This window comes from Lissotriton helveticus, chromosome 7 (genome assembly GCF_964261635.1).
Source record: "Lissotriton helveticus chromosome 7, aLisHel1.1, whole genome shotgun sequence".
NCBI classification, from domain to species: Eukaryota; Metazoa; Chordata; class Amphibia; order Caudata; family Salamandridae; genus Lissotriton; species Lissotriton helveticus.
The window spans coordinates 1,761,926,053-1,761,944,168 of record NC_136068.1 but is presented as its reverse complement, the minus strand read 5'-3'; the positions used below and the strand labels follow the sequence as shown (position 1 = coordinate 1,761,944,168).

The following is an 18,116-nucleotide window of genomic DNA, read 5'->3' as shown; positions in this document are numbered from 1 at the left end:
AATGGGTGGCCTCCCTTGCTCCCATCTCTCCAAGTCCCATGCTCGGCCATCCGATCTTGGAAGGTGATGGAACACGGGCCTGTTATCCCTACTCTCTCTCTGCCCACTCTCTTCTTCCTCTCTCCTCTCACCGCACATCTCTCTGTTATTTTCCCTCTGGTCGCTACACTCCCTTTGCCTCGTATCGCTCCGTATCCGATACGATCCTTCCTGGTTCCCCATATTCCCTGGGCTGCGCTCATTTCTGTCATCACAGGGACTATGGTGCGACCTCTCACAACTCCCATTCTGTTCTCTGGTGCCAGGCACACAGTGTGGACACTTAAAGCTGTTCCTGTACTCTTGTGCTCTCCTCTCCCCTTCACTGAGTATCGGGCACGCCACCCCTCCACTCTCGGGGCCCCCGTTTTCCAGGTCTGTTCTACCTCCATTCCGGGCCCAATGGGTGACTCCCCTACTCCCTCTACAGTCCCACTCCGGGCTACTCTCCCCAGCCCCGGAGTGAGTTCGTGCTCTGCTGTCCTGACTTTCCCTTTCTGCTTCTGCAGCATTGATGCACTTTTGAGCCTTCACTGCCTCATCCCACTGCTTCATGTACTCATTTAGCTCTTGAAAGGATTTTCGTCCAGATCCCCTCAGATCCACTGGCCATCTGGGGCCCCCAGGATCTCCCCCTGGGTCCCCTGCTGTGTGCATCGGGGTACTCCACTCTCTGGGTATCGGCACCTGACTTGGGGAATTAGTGGTATCGTTCCTCCTTGCCTGCTCTGCTCTTTCTCTGTCTTTCCGCTTCCGTTCTTCCCCTTTTGCTCTCTCTTGGTCATATATCGATATTATAGGACCTATGGTAACAGGTACCTGTAGTGCATCTGGTAATGGGTAGGATGTGGCGCTTTCCGTTTCCGGCGCTCTTTGTACCACAAACCTACCGACCACCTGCTGCACCTGACTAGGCTGGAACAACTCTTTCTTTGGCTCAGGATCCCACTGTGAACTGGGAAGCGGTCTATGCTCTCCTGCAATGCCCCCCTTTTCTCCTTCAGTATTCTCGACCTCTCCCCCTGCTCTATTATACGGGGGTGGCCTGTCTGTCAGTAATCTGTTTATCAGGCTGTCCTCTGTTTCGCTCTCATCATCCTCTTCTAGGGGGCTTTTATTTACTGGCGCCTCTAACACTGGGTACAGTTTATTTATTTCCAAATTATGCACTCTCCATCTTTTAGCATCCGCATCCCACCTGGCATCCTGTACTGCCCTTACCGAGCGTTTCACCCTTTCTTGTCGTCTGTTCATATTCCTTTCATGCGCTGCCCTAAGCCATGCTTCAAGGGCTTCAAACTGGGTTGGTCTAGGCAAGGGTCTCTTTGAGGTCATGACTGATTTCAATCGATGTAGCACCTCTAATCTGAACGTCCCGTACTTCGGGAACGTCAGTTCCTCGTTTCCTTCAGTAATCTTACTCCACTCTGATATCCAAAGGATCGTATGCAACCCAACATTTACTGCCATGTAACGAGCTGGCGTACCCTCCGGCGGGGCTTCTTCCCCTTCATACGATCCTCTCCTCTCTTTCTTAAACAGCGCTTTCAACCATTTAAAACACTTCATAATTATGCGCACAAAATCCAGCCTCGCTACTCTGTTTACTTCCTGATGACACTCCACCAATCCTGTCGCGGCTTTGCTAGCTTGGCCTATCACAGCGCGGTCTTTCTCCTGTTGGCCAATCACGTCGCGACCCTGTATGACGTGTTCGCTAGCTGGCCTATCACAGCGCGGTCTTTCTCCTGTCAGCCAATCGCTGCGCGACACCACCTGACGTCTCTTTTCTCCGCTTCGCAGCAGCACCCCTCCTTTCTCAACTCGTCTCCCGGTTATGCATGCGTCCCATTCATACACTGAAAAAATGACTACTTCCGACCAAGCGGTCACTTCTCTCGACTGTACGTCCACAGTCTATCTGTAATTGTCAACACAACTGACGAGATGTCTATCGTCTCTCTGATAGGTTACTTACACACACAGTAACTTCCGACCAGCGTCCGTTACTCACGCACTCACTCTTACGTTCCCCCTATCTCGGTCTCTCGGGTGATCAATGGTACCTCATGACCCCCTTCACTCTAGTTGACAATTACTCTGGGTGTCCGATACACCCGAACCACTTAAGCTCTCTTTGAACTTAAGATTTCCACCGGTTGCGCGCGCTCACAACCTGTTCCACAGTCACTCTACAAACATTCAACTCCGCCAGACATTACAACATAGATACAATACAAAAACACCGCAATCTAACACGCATAACCCTTTATACTCACTCTCGACCGATACTGCTGCTTTTTCTGTCTCACGTCATCCGGATCTTCATCTGCGGGCTGTTCTTCCGATCATCGATTTCTAGGGGCCTTGGGGTAAGCTAACCTGGCCTAGGTCACCGTCCTCAAGAAGGCAACCATCCTCTATAGCTACCAACTGAAAGGGCGAGATTTTGATCGATACCTTATATCTATTGATCCAAACCTCGATCTGGTCGACTGAACCTTTATTGCCTGTCTTGGAAGGAAACAGTACACCTATCTGCAAATTAGTTCACCCAAGAAAGGACTCTACTCTCAAAGATCACGGACAACTTCTAGGTTTCAAAAGTTTATTGTAAAGATATAATGAGCTGCAAATACAAGCATCTCAGAATGAGATTCACGAGATACACAGGTCCAATTACATACATGTGCTCTCGAAAAGCCCTCAGACGAGCAACAGAAATCACTAACACAAGTTCTAAAAATAGCAAAGCTATCAGCATAGACGCATATCTCTCCTTCATTTAGGTTGGAGGAAAACAAACACAGGTTAGGCGTCCCTACCCTGTTCTAGATGGTATCCCTACTTAACCAAATCCCAACCTAACAAAGGTGTCAGCAATGAATGACCCCCAAGGGAAGTCACCCACTCTAAGTCTCTTGGTGAAAACCTAAAGTTCTCCAGTCATGACCCCTCACTGCCTACCCATCCGCTCTCTAAAGTGTCCTCAGGTCTCTGCTCTAACTCCACCCAGGGGTGCTGTCCCTAATACAAAATAGTCAACAACATTTGAGACGCCCCTTGCGAAACGCCTCTCACGTGGTGCAACTTCAGGCTTTTTCCATGATGCTTTGTATTGGGCCTCAGACGTTAGAGTTGACCTTGCTTCTCAGTCTCTTCTCCGGCCCGCTGATACCCCTTAAACATTCCAGAACCCTCCTCCATGTCTGGGCCGTCTACTGAACAGGCCTCTATTCATTCACTTATAATTGGATCCCCCCTTTCCTGTTGCAGACAGATATCTGCCGCCAAGAACCCAACTCTCATAGACTTCTAAAAAGGCTTGCAACATTTCTCAGCCCAGACATGTACGTGTAAATCAATGCTAAAACATTTCAGGCCTACAATATTTCACATTATGATTATAGCATTCTATTTCTTCATTTAATTAAAGCATGTTAAAACTCTTATTCTATTATTTAGAAAACATTACTCTAAATCATGGCCCATTAATGCAATGACCAAAAACGTTAAACAATCTGTGTCGTGAAAAGAAACACCTTCCCTTTTAGCTCCAGCTCTGGCCCTGAGGCCTACCACGTTCTGCGTTTTACCACAGACCATCTTATATGTTAACAGCTACACGACATAGATTCAAAATAATCACGTCTAATAAAATCATATAATGTCACACATTTCTGTATTAATTCCACTTCTACTTAAATCTCTATATTAGCTATACATTTAGAATATAATTTCAGATACTATTAGCACTCATGGCATTTCTCTTCATGAATTATGCTCTCTATAGGTAAGTATGATGTACTCATATATTTATATCAGTTTGCGCTCTCTCAGTACTGACAAACCATAGACAGCGGTGACTTACTCCCTTCAAGAGGTGAGGCTTTTAAATCCAGCCCCTTTCTGCTAAAGCCAACCGCCCTATTTCTGGGGTTTGCAGTTATTTTATTTTCTGTTCCCAGCACTGATCATGTCTGAGAAGCGTGCTTTAAGCATCATTGCTACTTCTCAATGTGGATGGGCCTTTATTTCAGATTTTGTATCATAAAGAAGGCAGTAACCCTAGTGGTGACTAGAGATTTGGCTGAACCCTGCAGGCCCCTTTAAATCTGCAGTGAGACACACTATAAGACAGACCAGAGAGCAACAAGAAATATCTCATCAAACACTCAGCATCACTATGTTTACACAAGAGTGCAAAAGAGACCTCTCCCATATGAAGCTGCCGAAGGAACAATGGGTTTCTCCTTGCAGCTCTACCTGCTGTGGAAGGAGCCGCTTTGAGGCAGAGACTCTATGGTGGATAATCCTCCAGTGTCCGCCTCTGTGGGTGGAATTTCAGCCAGCAAATGTGTGCACTGGAAATAGACCACCAAATTAGGGATCCCCTGTGAATGCTCTCGGATCAAGTCTACCTAATGTGCTGGGAGATATCTCCTATCATGTAAGTGAAGGTATAGTTACTCTTAAGTGGCTGTTCCCCACCCTTTACGTCACATTCTTCCATGAAGGCAACACGTCCAGCCACATTGGTGGATCCGCCTCCCCAGATGAGGTGACTGCTCAACATCATGTCATTCCAGATACTCTTACATTGGCAAACCTCATAGTGGAGCTGCAGAAGTTTCTCCTAGCAGGGCACCTGTCATCCACCGAGCCCCGAAAATGACCGGTCATCCACCTAGCCCTGGCAGATATGGTGGTGGAAGCATGGAAGATGGTCCACCGATTCCACCACAAAATGTATGCTTCCGTTCTCTAAATCAAGTTGATAGTTTGTTTGTAATTGTTCTAGTAAGACTTTTGATAGTTTGTGTATTCAGTTACTTTTTTAATCATATGTTGAATCTTTTGCATTTTCCAATATAGCATGATTCGAACCCAACTGACATTGTGATCTCAAATTTCAGCAGATATATCAGTTTGGAGGTCAGACAGTTTAGTAATTTTACTTCGCCTGTGAGTCTAGAAATATGCACTATATTTAAGGTGTGAGATAACTAAGTGCTGTTGAGTGATGAATTGTCTCAGTTGTACATAAAATATGCTTTTTCAGTTTGGGGCTAAAATTGAAATAAAGCTTAAACCATGTACAATACAATGAAAAGACTATTGACAAAACGGTTTAATTTTCCAGCTTTAGAAAGCATCTATATGGAAGTTATTTGGTTTCACTGCAGTCTCTTGCACTTTTCTTCCCAACAGAATTATGGACGACAGAATGATGACATTCCTCTATGTCTGAAGCCGCCACTTATAGTGATGTTACGGTTTTTGAACAATCCACTGTGACCACTCTCCTGGAATCCGAGACCTTGACACCTGGTGAAAGCTTTGCATCAGAAGTCTTGTCCCTGGCAACTGTGGGGGAATCTGTGCACTTCACACTTGACCATATGGTCACATCAATAGACTCCACACTGGCCCCTCTCCTGGAATCTCTTAACTACACCTATAGTACTCATTCCACATCAGAAGAATCACCCTGGGCCACACTTTTGGAAACTCTGAACTCCACAGCTATTGCTGTTGTAACATCAGAGGACTCCACCATGTTCGATTACATGAACTCCACAACTGTTGATATTGACATTTCTGGTGACTCCACCCTGGTCACTCTTCTTGAATCTGTAACATCGCCGGAGAGCAACGTGCCCTCCACTTCTGAATGCCTATCTGTCCTCTCCATTCTGTTAGCCGTGTTCCTTTTGATCACATTCACCATTGGGATTCTGGGAAACAGCTTCTATCTGTGGATATTGGGTTGGAAGATGAAGCCGACGGCCAGCACCATTTGGTTCCAGCACCTCATCTCTGCTCACCTGCTTTTCACCTTGGTCATTCCATTTCATGCTATCTTTTTGCTGATGGATTGCCATTGGATGTTTGGAACAACTCTCTGCAAGCTAGTCAACTTTGTGATATCTTTCAGCATGTATGCATCTGTATTCCTGCTCACAGTCATCAGTGTTGACCGGTGTCTGTTGGTGGTGGTCCCACTGTGGACCAAATCTCACAGGACAAACAAAAGAGCTTCGATAATTTGCTTTTCTGTTTGGATACTGGCCTTACCATTCAGTTTACCCTACTTGGTGTTCCGAAAAACCTTTGTCGATACCAACAATAAAATAACCTGCTTCAATGATTATGCCCTTTCCGATGATTGGATTACTCCTGAGATACAAGACCTAAGGAGAAGAGTCCATTTGTCAATGTTCATCCTCCGACTTGTGATGGGTTTCCTTTTACCGTTCTCAATAATGATAGCATGCTATTTGAAATTAGCTGTGACGCTCAAGGCTGGGAACCACAACAAGACTAACAAACCATTCAAGGTGATTGTTACAGCTGTCACCTCTTTCTTTGTGTGCTGGTTGCCTTACCATATCTATAGTGGCTTGATCGTCTACCAAGAGTCTGTCAGCCAGTTACTTGTCCTTATGGTTCTGTTTTTCACCATAGTGCTGTGCTGCATCCAGGCTGGCTGCACCCCAATCATGTACCTGTTCATTGGAGAGACATTTAGAGATCTGTTCAAGGCATCCATCCATTCCTTGTTCAGCAAAGCGTTTGCTGAAGAAACACTTCATAATGACTTGGAAAATGAGAGGAAGCCCCGTGAGTTCCCAACCTCCGGCCAAAGCCGAGTGAACAATCTAGCGCAGTTAGAGTCTTCTGCATGAATGGCCTTTTCTTCTGATCACCTGTGATTGACACTTCTTGTAATACTGAGGCAATATGATGTAGCTTGATCGTTAAAAACCTCATCTCCTTCACCGAAGAATACGTTGTACTGGTGTTGTATCAGGTTACTGGCGTTGTGAAAATATTCTAGTTCACATAAGCCAGCAGTCGATGAAAATAAAAATAAGATAATGATAATAGGAACCTGAGGTCTAACAGCTCCCCAAAAAGGTTTGTGGAAGAGCTGCCTTTAAATTGTTAAAATCCTAGGCATATTTAAAAGAAACAGTGACTAATAATCCCAATTATGGAAGTCATAACTTGGTCTAAGATGTTCCACACCATTGGAGACTTTCAGACTGGAACTGGATTTGACTACAGTGACTTATCATGTTTTCATAAAACAAGTTTGTGATTTCTAGTTTGTCTCTAAAGCCACTTCATTTAATTTTAAAAGTGCTTTTGGAGTGACTAGTTAATGAAATAAAGGAAAACTTAATGAGGGGGTTAAAGCTGTGTGTGAGGGGCAAAAGTGTTGTATTCATATCTATGATGAGGCAGGACTGGACAGGGCAATTCCCTGGGGAGCTGGAATCCTTTGAGGGTGGTTTCTGAAGCCCCATGGCTACCTCCGTGATTCTGTCACTTTAACCTGCTTCTGGAGGTTAATTACAGCATGCACAGTGGATGTGTAGGGAACGAAAGAAAGACCAGCTTGGGAAAGAGAGACAGATGAGAGAAAGAGAGTGTTGGAAAAGGCCGTTTTCTGCATAGTGTACTCCCAGATTTTTGCCTTGAACGTTTTATTGGCTGTAGCAACTCAGTTAAAACCTGCTAACTAGTGGTAAAGTATCCATGCTCCCCTTTCAACATAATAAAATTGGCACACCTCTAAATAGCATACCTAATTTACCGGGAAATCCTGAGTATACAGTACAAAGTGTACCCAGGGCCTGTAGGTTAAATGTCATCAGTGGGCTGAAGCACCAATTGGGCGACTCTCTGCAGTGACAATGTAAACATGTTTGTTTGACCTGTCAAAGTAGCTCCATTTGGCAGGCCCAAGCTTGCGATTCAAAAATTATTTAGTCACTCCTACTTCCCATAAAGTAAGATGCATGGTATTTAAAAGTTTAAAGTTAAACATGTCCCTACACTTAAAAGGCCCTAAAAGCTATTTTAACTGTAGTAGGGTTGGCTGCTTCATTGGAAAGCACTGAGGTACACTGTTAAATTTAGTGATGTTATTTCAGCTAGAAAGCAGCTACAACTATAATTTGTTGTCTATTTTTAATATTGATTACAAGCCAATTACTCTAATGAAGTCAGACTTGTAATAAAATATTGGAAAAGGTACTTTTTGAAAGTTACGTTTTCCATGCCTAAAGCCTCTGAAAGCCCCATTTGCATGAGCCCAACTATCAAACAGTAGCTCAACAGCTCCCTTGATGAGCTGTGAAATTGCTCCCAGAACTGAGATAAAGGCCTTTGGGCATTGTAAATGTCCATCTGGAGACCATCAGGTTGTGTTTAGGAACTTACTTATCTTCAAAGAGGCATACTAATGAACAGGCAAATATTAGCATACACCTGGGCAGGGCCTTCATTGTTTTACCAGCCAAGCAGGCTCCAATCACAGTGGTAGAGGAGCTGCCCCCAAAACTGGCATAGAGTGACCATAGAATAGGGGTTGCTCATTTCCCTGGCTACTAATCTTGAATGGGCACAAAGGCTCTACACAAGGAGATAAGGCTTTACTGTCTTGGATTTCTGCAACTGTCCAGTTTACCAGTGCCAACTAGATGTGCCCTGGTTCCTGTTGAAGGACTCTGCTTGAGTGAGTCTTGAACCCCAAGTGCTGTCCCTAAGGTCTTGCACCCATGACTGGTATCAAAGTGCACTCCTTCTAATGATTCTTGAAACCTGAAATGTAGACACGTTTCAGCTCCAAAGATCTCTGGGAGACTGAAACAAATCTGCTATGCTGATCCGATGAAGGTGCATACCCACTGGGCCAAAGATTCAGATTGCTCCTTCTTGGAACCTTTCGATAGGAACAAATCCAATGCAGCGGCATCTCGCAGAGAAGGTCTTCGACTTGTGCAGCCCTCTTGAGCTACTGACTGCAGCCTTGTCCCACTGAAAACATCTGAGCTAACAAAAAGTAACTAAATCCGAAGGTAGAGATCTTCACGAGGCAAAAGCACCAAAAGTCAAAGGCATCACTAAACCTCATACAATGCCTATAAAATAATGTGGAGCCCTCTTTGACCACTGTCTGCAGTCAATGCTGCCTCTTATTTTTGTTTTGTTCTTTGTATGTAGCAACATAATGTTTGCATGCATACCTTCCTAGCTTGTGTGTTCAACCAAGTGATCAGATGTCCAACTAGGAAACTTGGCTAGTTACCACTTGAAGGTTGATAGCAAGCTTTGGCAATGCCAATAGGTCTAAATGAAAGTGCCTCCTTGGTCATTGATGGGTTCAGGCACAGAATAAGTCATCATACATGCATTCTGTTACTCATCCATGCACTCATGCATCCCTTCATCACTTACTCACTCTTACATTCACTAATTTACACAACCACAATAAAATGCATGCACAAACTCAAGAACATATGCAAGATACAAAAAGCATAAATGTAGACAAAAGAAAAGATGCTGTTGCCAAAAAATGTGAGATATATGCTTGCTATAACAAAATTAAACAAAGCAGCAGGTGGCCATCTTGCAATGGTACTTTATATATTGTGTATGTTATAGTTCCATCTGACTGCTACATCTAGAACCAACATGTTGGCCGTTTTCAATGGTAGAAACAACTAAACCATATGTACAATATCCTTCCATGGTGGTCAGGTGGTTTAAACGCAGTGACAGTACATGTTGCGCTACACTGCTGTCTTTGGAGGTGCACCATGCTTTAATCATAAAAAGAGGAAAATAAATGAAATGAAAAGGGAAAATAAATGAAAGGACTGGTCCACTAGCCTGGGCACTGAAGTACATTTATTGTCAGGTGGCTGTGCACATGCGATCATACAAATGTCACTCACATAACAAGAAACCTAATGTCTGAAGTGCTATATATACCACTGGTATACACAGCAGTGATATATAGCTTTTTTATCACACTATCCTAGTAGACAATTAAGCCTGTCGGACCTAATAAGACTTATTAAAGTGCAAATTGTATACCCCTAAGATTTGTCAAGGGGGCAAGAAACACAAAAATTCTTGCCTAAAAACAAATCTGTGAGATTGCATGTAAAAAAATACACCTGCAAGCCTTTACAGGGCGCAATAACAATTCACCCTTACAGGCCTATTAGCTTTAACATGTGCTTCATAATAAATAAATCCAGTGGCGTCACTAGGGGGGTGCGGACCGCACCGGGTGACACCCTCTCATGGGGTGACACCATCTGGTTACGCTGTGTATGTAACACAGCTCTGCAGCCTCGCCTCTGCTCTGTGTCTTTACACTTATCCTCAGCGGCGCCCGCACAAATTCAAAGCACATTTCATGTGTTTATTTCAGTCACTTTGAGAAAAAACGAGAACTGTGAGGGAGAAACCATGGGGAGGGGTGGAGAAGGCGACGAGGAAAGGGTTAAAAGAGCAGCAAGCGGGGGCGTTCAGGCGGAGGGGGAGGGATGGTGCAGACAGAGAGGGAGATGGTGCAGGCAGAGGGTGAGATGGTGCAGGCGAAGGGGAGATGGTGCAGGCAGAGGGAGAGATGGTGCAGGCAGAAGGGAGATGGTGCAGACAGAGGGTGAGATGGTGCAGGCGGAGAAAGAGATGGTGGAGGCAGGGGGTGAGATGGTGCAGTGGAGGGGAGATGGTGCAGACAGATGGAGAGATGGTGCAGGCGGAGGGGAGATGGTGCAGGCAGAGGAGGAGATGGTGCAGGCAGAGAGGGAGATGGTGCAGGCAGAGGGGAGATAGTGTGGACAAAGGGAGAGACGGTGCAGGCAGAGGGGAGATTGTGCAGGCAGAGGGGAGATGGTGCAGGCAGAGGGTGAGATGGTGCAGGTAGAGGGAGAGATGGTGCAGGCAGGGGGTGAGATGGTGCAGGCGGAGGGGAGATGGTGCAGGTAGAGGGAGAGATGGTGCAGGCAGAGGGAGAGATGGTGCAGGCGGAGGGGAGATGGTGCAGGCAGAGGGAGAGATGGTGCAGACAGAGGGGAGAATGTGCAGGCAGAGGGAGAGTTGGTCCATCCGGTAAGTTGTGAGGGGGTGACACCATGAGTTACCCGCACCGGGTGACACCAACCCTAGTGACGCCACTGAATAAATCAAGTCACTTGCCTGTGTCAGAACGTTTCATAAGACATAGAACAGACCTATGGGATATGAAATATCTGTTCCCAATGAACCGATCAGGTCATTAGTTTTTGTCTTTGGATTCTTCACTGCAGTAGAGGGAAGCCAACTCTGTTAGACATAAGCTTTCCTACAAGGCAACCTTTAGAAAATTGCAAATATAGCCAAAGATACAGCTGTCTAAACCAAAACCTATATGAACCTATCAAAAATTATCTTCAATGCAAATCACTTGTCTCCACAATTTGGTCAAGTCAATCACCAACACCAAATCCCTTGCCTACTACTGTAATCAGTGAAAATCTATGTAAGTAAATGATTGCCTAAAGGCTTTAGAGTCGTGTTATAACCATGTCCTATTAGAGATGTATTGATCTTAACAAATCCTTTTCACAATAATCAAGCCAGGCCTACTGTATTTGTCATAGCATTTTATAATAAACAGATCAAACATATTGCATCTGACAAAACTTTTCCCAGTGAAAAAATCAGTTCTACAGTCTTTTCAAGTGGCTTCACACCATAACTAGCAGTGTGCAAAACCAGCGTCTATATTGTTATATTGTTATAAAACTACTTATGTGATTAAAAACATCTGTTGATTCTCTCTCACAGTTGTCAACTTCATTGAAAAAATTACAAAGACCGCTACAGAGGATTCTGGTACTTGCAGTTTTTCTAAGCATATGCAGGCTAAACGCAGGGCCACTGGAATTATGCTCCTTGCGTTTGCAGCAGTTTCTGTGTATTTGTGGATTTTCCACATTTGCCTCATAATCCATCATTTGCTACAAAGTCTGCAGATTTTAACATGAAAAAATAGTTTTCTAGCTTAAATAGATCATATGTCACTAGAAATATGGAGCCTCATGTTGTCACAAGTGGAAGGCTTTCAGCAACGGTTGAATGGCCCCCCCTTTCTGTTGCTTATTTCTGTATGTGTGTGTTGAAGTGGTACAAAAGAGGTGATCTGTCTGTACTGACGGTGTTCAATGGACCTGAGGATAAGGCCATAGAAATGCGGTACTCCTCTGTGTAACCTATCTCTTACTTTGGCTAAAAGACCCTGGAAAGAGAATTACCAAAGTGGTAGGGCTGAGAGGATTACATTTACTGATCATGTTTGAAACTATGAAAATCAGCAACAATGAAAATCGGAGGAGTTTTGAGTCACACTTTAACTTAGGAGCCATCAGGGGTGACCCTGAAGACCCACACCCTGGCGCCTCTGCACCTGATGCACAATTTCTGCCCATGCCGCCCTTTCAAGCAAGAGGAGTTTCAGCAGAGAACATACGCAGTCATGTCAGCTTGTGAGTTTTAAAACAAAGAGCAGCCAAAACTGATAACCTTAATTTAGTTATTAACCTCTTGGATGTTACTGATGGCTGAAACCTGAATGGTCAATGTGTGCCTCAACTTCTAAAGTATTTTAAGGTCTGGAAACTGTTCCTCAGATAGAACTTTGGGTTGCAGTGAAGGCTCTGGGGCTCCTCTCCTGCAGCGTCAGGGCTGCCTTTAACTTTAGCTGTTTACACTTCCTCGATTAGCATTTTTAAAGACAAAGGGGAAGATTTACAAGCTCCTTGCGCCTCTTTGCGCCGCAAATGCGTCCCTTTTTTTGACGCAACGGTGGCACAAACAATGCGCCCAATTTACAACGTGACGCATCTAGGGAGATGCGGCACGTTGTAAAGCCCTGCTTCACATTATGCCAGCGCCTGGTATAATGTATGCAGGGTGGGCGTTCCTACGCAGGAAAGCCTCGTAAAAGTGACGCAGTGAAATCTACAAGATTTCACTGCGTCACTTTTAGGACGCCACTGCGTCAAAACATTACGCCTGCTTAAAGCAGGCGTAAGGAGTGACGCAGTGTACTGGTAATAAGCCACAAAATCCATTGCTGGAGTTGCGTTGTGCTTGCAACACGACTCCAGCAATGCGTGACTTTTGCCCCAACAGATGCGTCAGAATTTCAGACTCATCTGTCAATCCTTCCGCCATGGTGCGCCGTATCGTAAATACAACGCATCTATGGTGGCGGAAGCATTTTTCAGTGTGGCGCAAGGAAAGTGACGCATCTCAATAGATGCGTCACTTTCTTGTAAATCTGCCCCCTTATGTACTCAACAGCGCAGCTTCATCACTGTAGCAGCACTACAAAGGCTATAATTAGGTACTTTACAAATGCAGAGGAATCCTTTGGGGTGCACGATGTTTGTAGGTTTCTGTGGGGAGAGAAACCTAAATACGTGTGCCCGAGCAGGCATGCACTTTAAAGGGAACTATGACAGCAGCACCATTTTTTTACTTTAATTTCAGAAACTAAGGTCCATATTGATTAAGGATTTGTGTCGCCCTTGCGTCACACATGGAGACACAAAGCAGCACAGTTTCTTAATTCAGATATACAAAGCCACACAAGAGATGTTTGCTGCCTAGCATGGCTTTGCAAAGAAATGTAATGCATCGCAGATATCTGCTGTGAGTTACGTTACATTTTGAGCTAGGAGGCATTTCAGGAATGGAGCATAGACTTTCCTGTGCATCCACCCATGGATTTGAAACAATTCCAGATCAAATCAGTATGCATCCCATGTGATGGCGTACTGAGGAGAAAAATATTTTTTTCTCCGTATTTCCTCTTTCTTTGCATGATGTCTCCAATGATTGTTTTTTGTGCAGAAAGTTGTACCTTTCTGCACAAAAATAACACGTAACTTACACACCCTTGTAACAAGGTACAAGGTACAAGGGTACAAGGGTGCCTGTGGTGGCACCAGACAGCACAGAGGGAGCCATTCATAAGGAGAGAGCAGAAATGCTCCATATCTTTGTAAATATGGAGCATTCTCTTGCTGAGCCACGTTGCATGAAATAATAATAAATGTGCCCTGAACATAACTTCCGACCATTTCAAAACTGGTTTCTGTATTTGACCCATGGTCTATTGTGGTCGGCCTTAAATTGTGCCTATGTACTGGTCAAACGCATCCAGATGACCACAGTTTGCGCTTAACACTTTTTGGGGCTAGTTTCATATTTAACATTTAAAATTAATATCTCCAGTTTGCCTTATTGAATTTTTGTCATGTTTGTGTTATTTTATTTAGTAAAGGTAAAAAATGTATTGGCTTTTCGTTGTTTCTGTGTTGTGTTTGACTTTATTACTGTTTTGGTACTGCATAAATACTTTACACATTGCTTTTAAGTCAAACCCAATCTGCTCTTTACCTTAGTTACCAGGGGGTTGAGCTCAGGGTCATTTAGTGTCATTCGTGGTTTACTCTGAGTTGTGGTTAGTACTTGGAATGGGTACTCACCCCCTCAACTAATATCCCAGTTTCTTACAGAAAAACGACATAATGGGGAGGGAGGGAGGGAGGGAGGGTGAGAGAGATAGAGAGGAGAGAGAGAGTGGAGAGAGAGAGGAGAGAGAGAGAGAGAGAGATTTGTGGAGTTTGAGTGGAGCCCAACGCGAGTTAGGATTTGTAATGTAGTAGAAATATATAGACATTTCGTTAGGACTATCCCTCAGATTCCCTGAATCAGTGATCAAGGTGAATTGTGACGCGGATATACTCATCAAGGGAGAGCATTATCAACCCGCATCTTAGAAAGCTTCTCTTTTGCCTACCACCTCCTCTTTTTTAACGTTCTCTAGGGTAAGTACCTCCAGACTGAATGCGTTCGCAAAGTCTGCAAGCTCCTGCCCCGTGGATGAAATCCCCTCCCTACTAGTGCAGGAGACAGATTGTGTATTTGCCTACATTGATCAAAACCAAAGTATACTAGAAGGTCTGTCTCTTCCTCCATGAAGTTCCTGTTTCTCTTAATTATGGTGGGCTCACTTCCTGCATTGTAGGATAGAGAAATAGGGTGGCCTCCATAAGTGAAAGAAGAATAGGGCCTAGCCTAGGAAGTGGGTGATAGTAATAATGTGCTTAAAGGACTCATGTATGATATTTGTGTGTGTGGTTTAGCTCAGGTGATTTTTATTTATCAGTTCTTAAAAGTTCTGACTTATTGTTTTATGCATGCAGAGATCTCCGGTACCTAGGGGGCTGTCCTGGAGTCACTTGTTGTAACTTTATAGTCATAAGAATCTGCACTCTCCATGTAATTGTTGGAAAATTGTAACCCTATTACTGGGAGGATGTGTCTGGCTGGTAAAGCTGAATACCATGGCTGCGGTGATTTCTGACTTCAGGTAGAAATCTACATGTAAGAAGGGTCCGCATCTAGATTTTCCTATAGGACTAGGGCCCAAAGAGTTCAAAGCACGGACGGAACTATTACCCTCTCTACAGGGTCACTCCCACACATTTTGCCTTCACCCCTCCTGTATTCTGAATTTCATTTTGTTGGCTTTGGGACTCTGTGCACTTTACCACTGCTAACCAGAGCTAAACTGTGCATGCTCTCTCACTTAAACATTGTAAAATTGCCCTACTACTGATTGGCACATTAAATGTACTTGCAAGTTCCTAGTAACGTGGACCTACATGTATCTAGAGCTTCTAGATTCACTGCTACTAGTGGACCCTCATTGTGCCACCCACTAAAGTAGCAAACAGCCAACTTGACCTCGAACAAAAAACCTTCTGCTGAATTTAAAGCTTCATCTTTAATACAATCTATAATGTATTTGAAATTGCACACCATTTACACGATTGCATTTCTACTTCAGCAAGCAGCAATAATTCTGGTGTTTCATCATCTCATGATGTTATGATGAAGGATCTTCAATCCAATCTTATCCCATCGAGGATAATTCGACCAGCCAGAAAACCAATAATCCACCAGGGATGGTTTGCCATCGATTCAATGTTGGTTTGCACCCAGTAATTAAAGTCTATCACAACTTACGTTCATTTGCTGTACAACACAACTCCATTCACACAAAACCATCAGGTCGAGTTGTCATTGAATTTTCATATGTTTTTTATTCTTCTTCTGTATGAAGTCATAGGGGTGAAGCGTTATGCGTGTTCATTTGGGGTAACAAGCAGTCAAAATATCAGTCTATGGCATGAAGTTAGATACATTTAGACAAGATTTGGATTTGTGTCATTGCATGAATTTGGAAAGATTAAAAGTGATAGTGCCAATACTAATGCCTTGAGGAAGACCCAATGGGGATGAAGTGCATAGGTTGGCACTGAAATTGTTGAAAGGCTCCAACGTTTAATAACATTTAGGCAAAAAAAGACAAACAAAATATATATGAAAACTGAATGACAATGACATCTCGACCTGAAGTTTATGTGAGCATGGAGTTACGTTGGGATTAGAATTAAATGGATGCAAGATCTGTTGTGTATGTGTCTAGAATAACTGTGTTTCTAGAGTTGAGGAGCTTCTCTCCCATCCCCTTAATGGTGTATCCTATGTCTATATATATATTCCCTTTGGAGTCATGGTCCCATCCAGGGATACCTAGGTACCGGAATATCACAATCGTATAAAATATGAGAATGTATCAAATGTGTATTTTTTATATTAAATGTTGTAATGCTTATATACCTATATATGTATTTTGTATTTATAGAGTTTCAGTCCCCCCCTTCATGGTTCATCGTCGCCCTGATGAAGGTGTGACCCGGACGGGTCCATACACCGAAACGCACGTTGTCGTGGTTCCTGTGGGCAACTGGATAGTCTAACTCTTCGCTATTCCTTTTTTCTATGTCTTGCCCCAATACCCTTGTTCGTGAAAAAGCTTATCACATATGTAATAATTGATGTGATGGCGACCTTGCATTAGTTGGAGTGTGTTTGTGTGAGATTTGAATGCATGGTTGGTTGAATGACTACTGAGTATGAGGATGTATGAGAATTAAAGTTAGTATGGAGTGTGCGGGACTGTCTATTTGATATGTATTGGTTTTATTTATGAAGAATTAATGCATGTTTACCTATATATTTATGTCGTATTTTTTATGAAACTGTGAATCAACTTTAAATATGAACAATAAATTTATACAAAAAATTGACATGATGAATTTTCTGGTATCTGGCTTTGAATGGCAGTCATGGCTCCATTGAATTTGTAGGATCCCTTTACGGGACCGGACTAAAGCGTGAAGGCAGGGTTCTTGTTTTGACTTTTGTGATTCATGGAGTTACGTTGTGCAGCACCTTAATTTAAAACATGATACACTTTAATTTTTGGATGCAAACCAATATTGAAATATTTTGAATATCTGTCTCCAGCGGACAAAGTGGGGATGTATATTGGCTGGTCTTTTAGTGGCTGCACCAGTATTGGGCACGGCTACTGAGGTCCCTATTTATGAGGCCTTGCAACAGTTTTGCACTGCCATTGCGTCACTTTTTGTGACGCATTAGCGGCATAAAACATGCCCCCTGTTGCGCCCTATTTATAAAGTGACGCATCTAAGAAGATGCGTTACTTTCTAAACCCTTGCGCTACTCTATATCTGTCAGGTATTATGTATGCAGGGGGGGCGTTCCCACGCAAGTAAGCCTCGTAGAAGCGATGCAGTGAAATCTATGAGATTTCACTGGGCCACTTCTAGGATGCAAATGCGTCAATATCTTATGCCTGCCTCATAGCAGGCGTAGGACTGATGCAGGCCCTTTCACATGTGACTCGCCCCATGTGAAAGGACACACTCCTGGAGTTGCGTCACTTTTGTGACACACTCCAGCAATGTGTCACTTTTGCGCCTACAGATAAATCAGAAATACTGACGTATCTGTAACTTCTTGCGACATGATGCGTCATACAGTAAATATGACGCATCCATCATGTCGCAAGGTGGTTGCATTGAGAAAAGACGCATCACTGCTTTCACGTAGCGATGCATCACTTCTCATAAATGGGGCCTTGAGTTTGGGACTGAAGAGCACAAGTCCCTATTGTACATCATCTGGTTTACCAACAAGTTGAAGGTAATAACTAGCTGCTGCTTAGGGAGCTTCAAACAGCCAGGTATGCGGTTCTAATGGCTAATACAGAAAATCCAAGGAGCTGGAGTGGGTGCAAGGGCGCCTAGAAGTATGTCACAGAGTTCTGGGAGGTGGGAGAGGCC

The 18,116-nt window shown here is 43.8% G+C and overlaps 1 protein-coding gene across 3 annotated transcripts in view; it reads left to right on the top strand.

Moving 5' to 3' along the window:
• LOC144767681 (putative G-protein coupled receptor 33) overlaps positions 1 to 17,005 on the top strand; it is a 204,287-nt gene extending 187,282 nt beyond the window's left edge. Inside the window, exon 3 of one of the 3 annotated variants that reach the window (XR_013598307.1) lies at positions 16,610 to 17,005. Coding sequence is in view for 1 of the 3 variants with exons in the window: in XM_078651074.1 (XP_078507200.1) it covers positions 5,283 to 6,728 (1,446 nt within the window). In the remaining 2 variants the exon portion in view is untranslated. Of the gene's footprint in view, positions 1 to 5,250; positions 7,100 to 16,609 lie in introns of those variants that run through there. The other 2 variants (XR_013598308.1, XM_078651074.1) reach the window with 2 other exon arrangements.
• Positions 17,006 to 18,116: the final 1,111 nt, after the last annotated feature.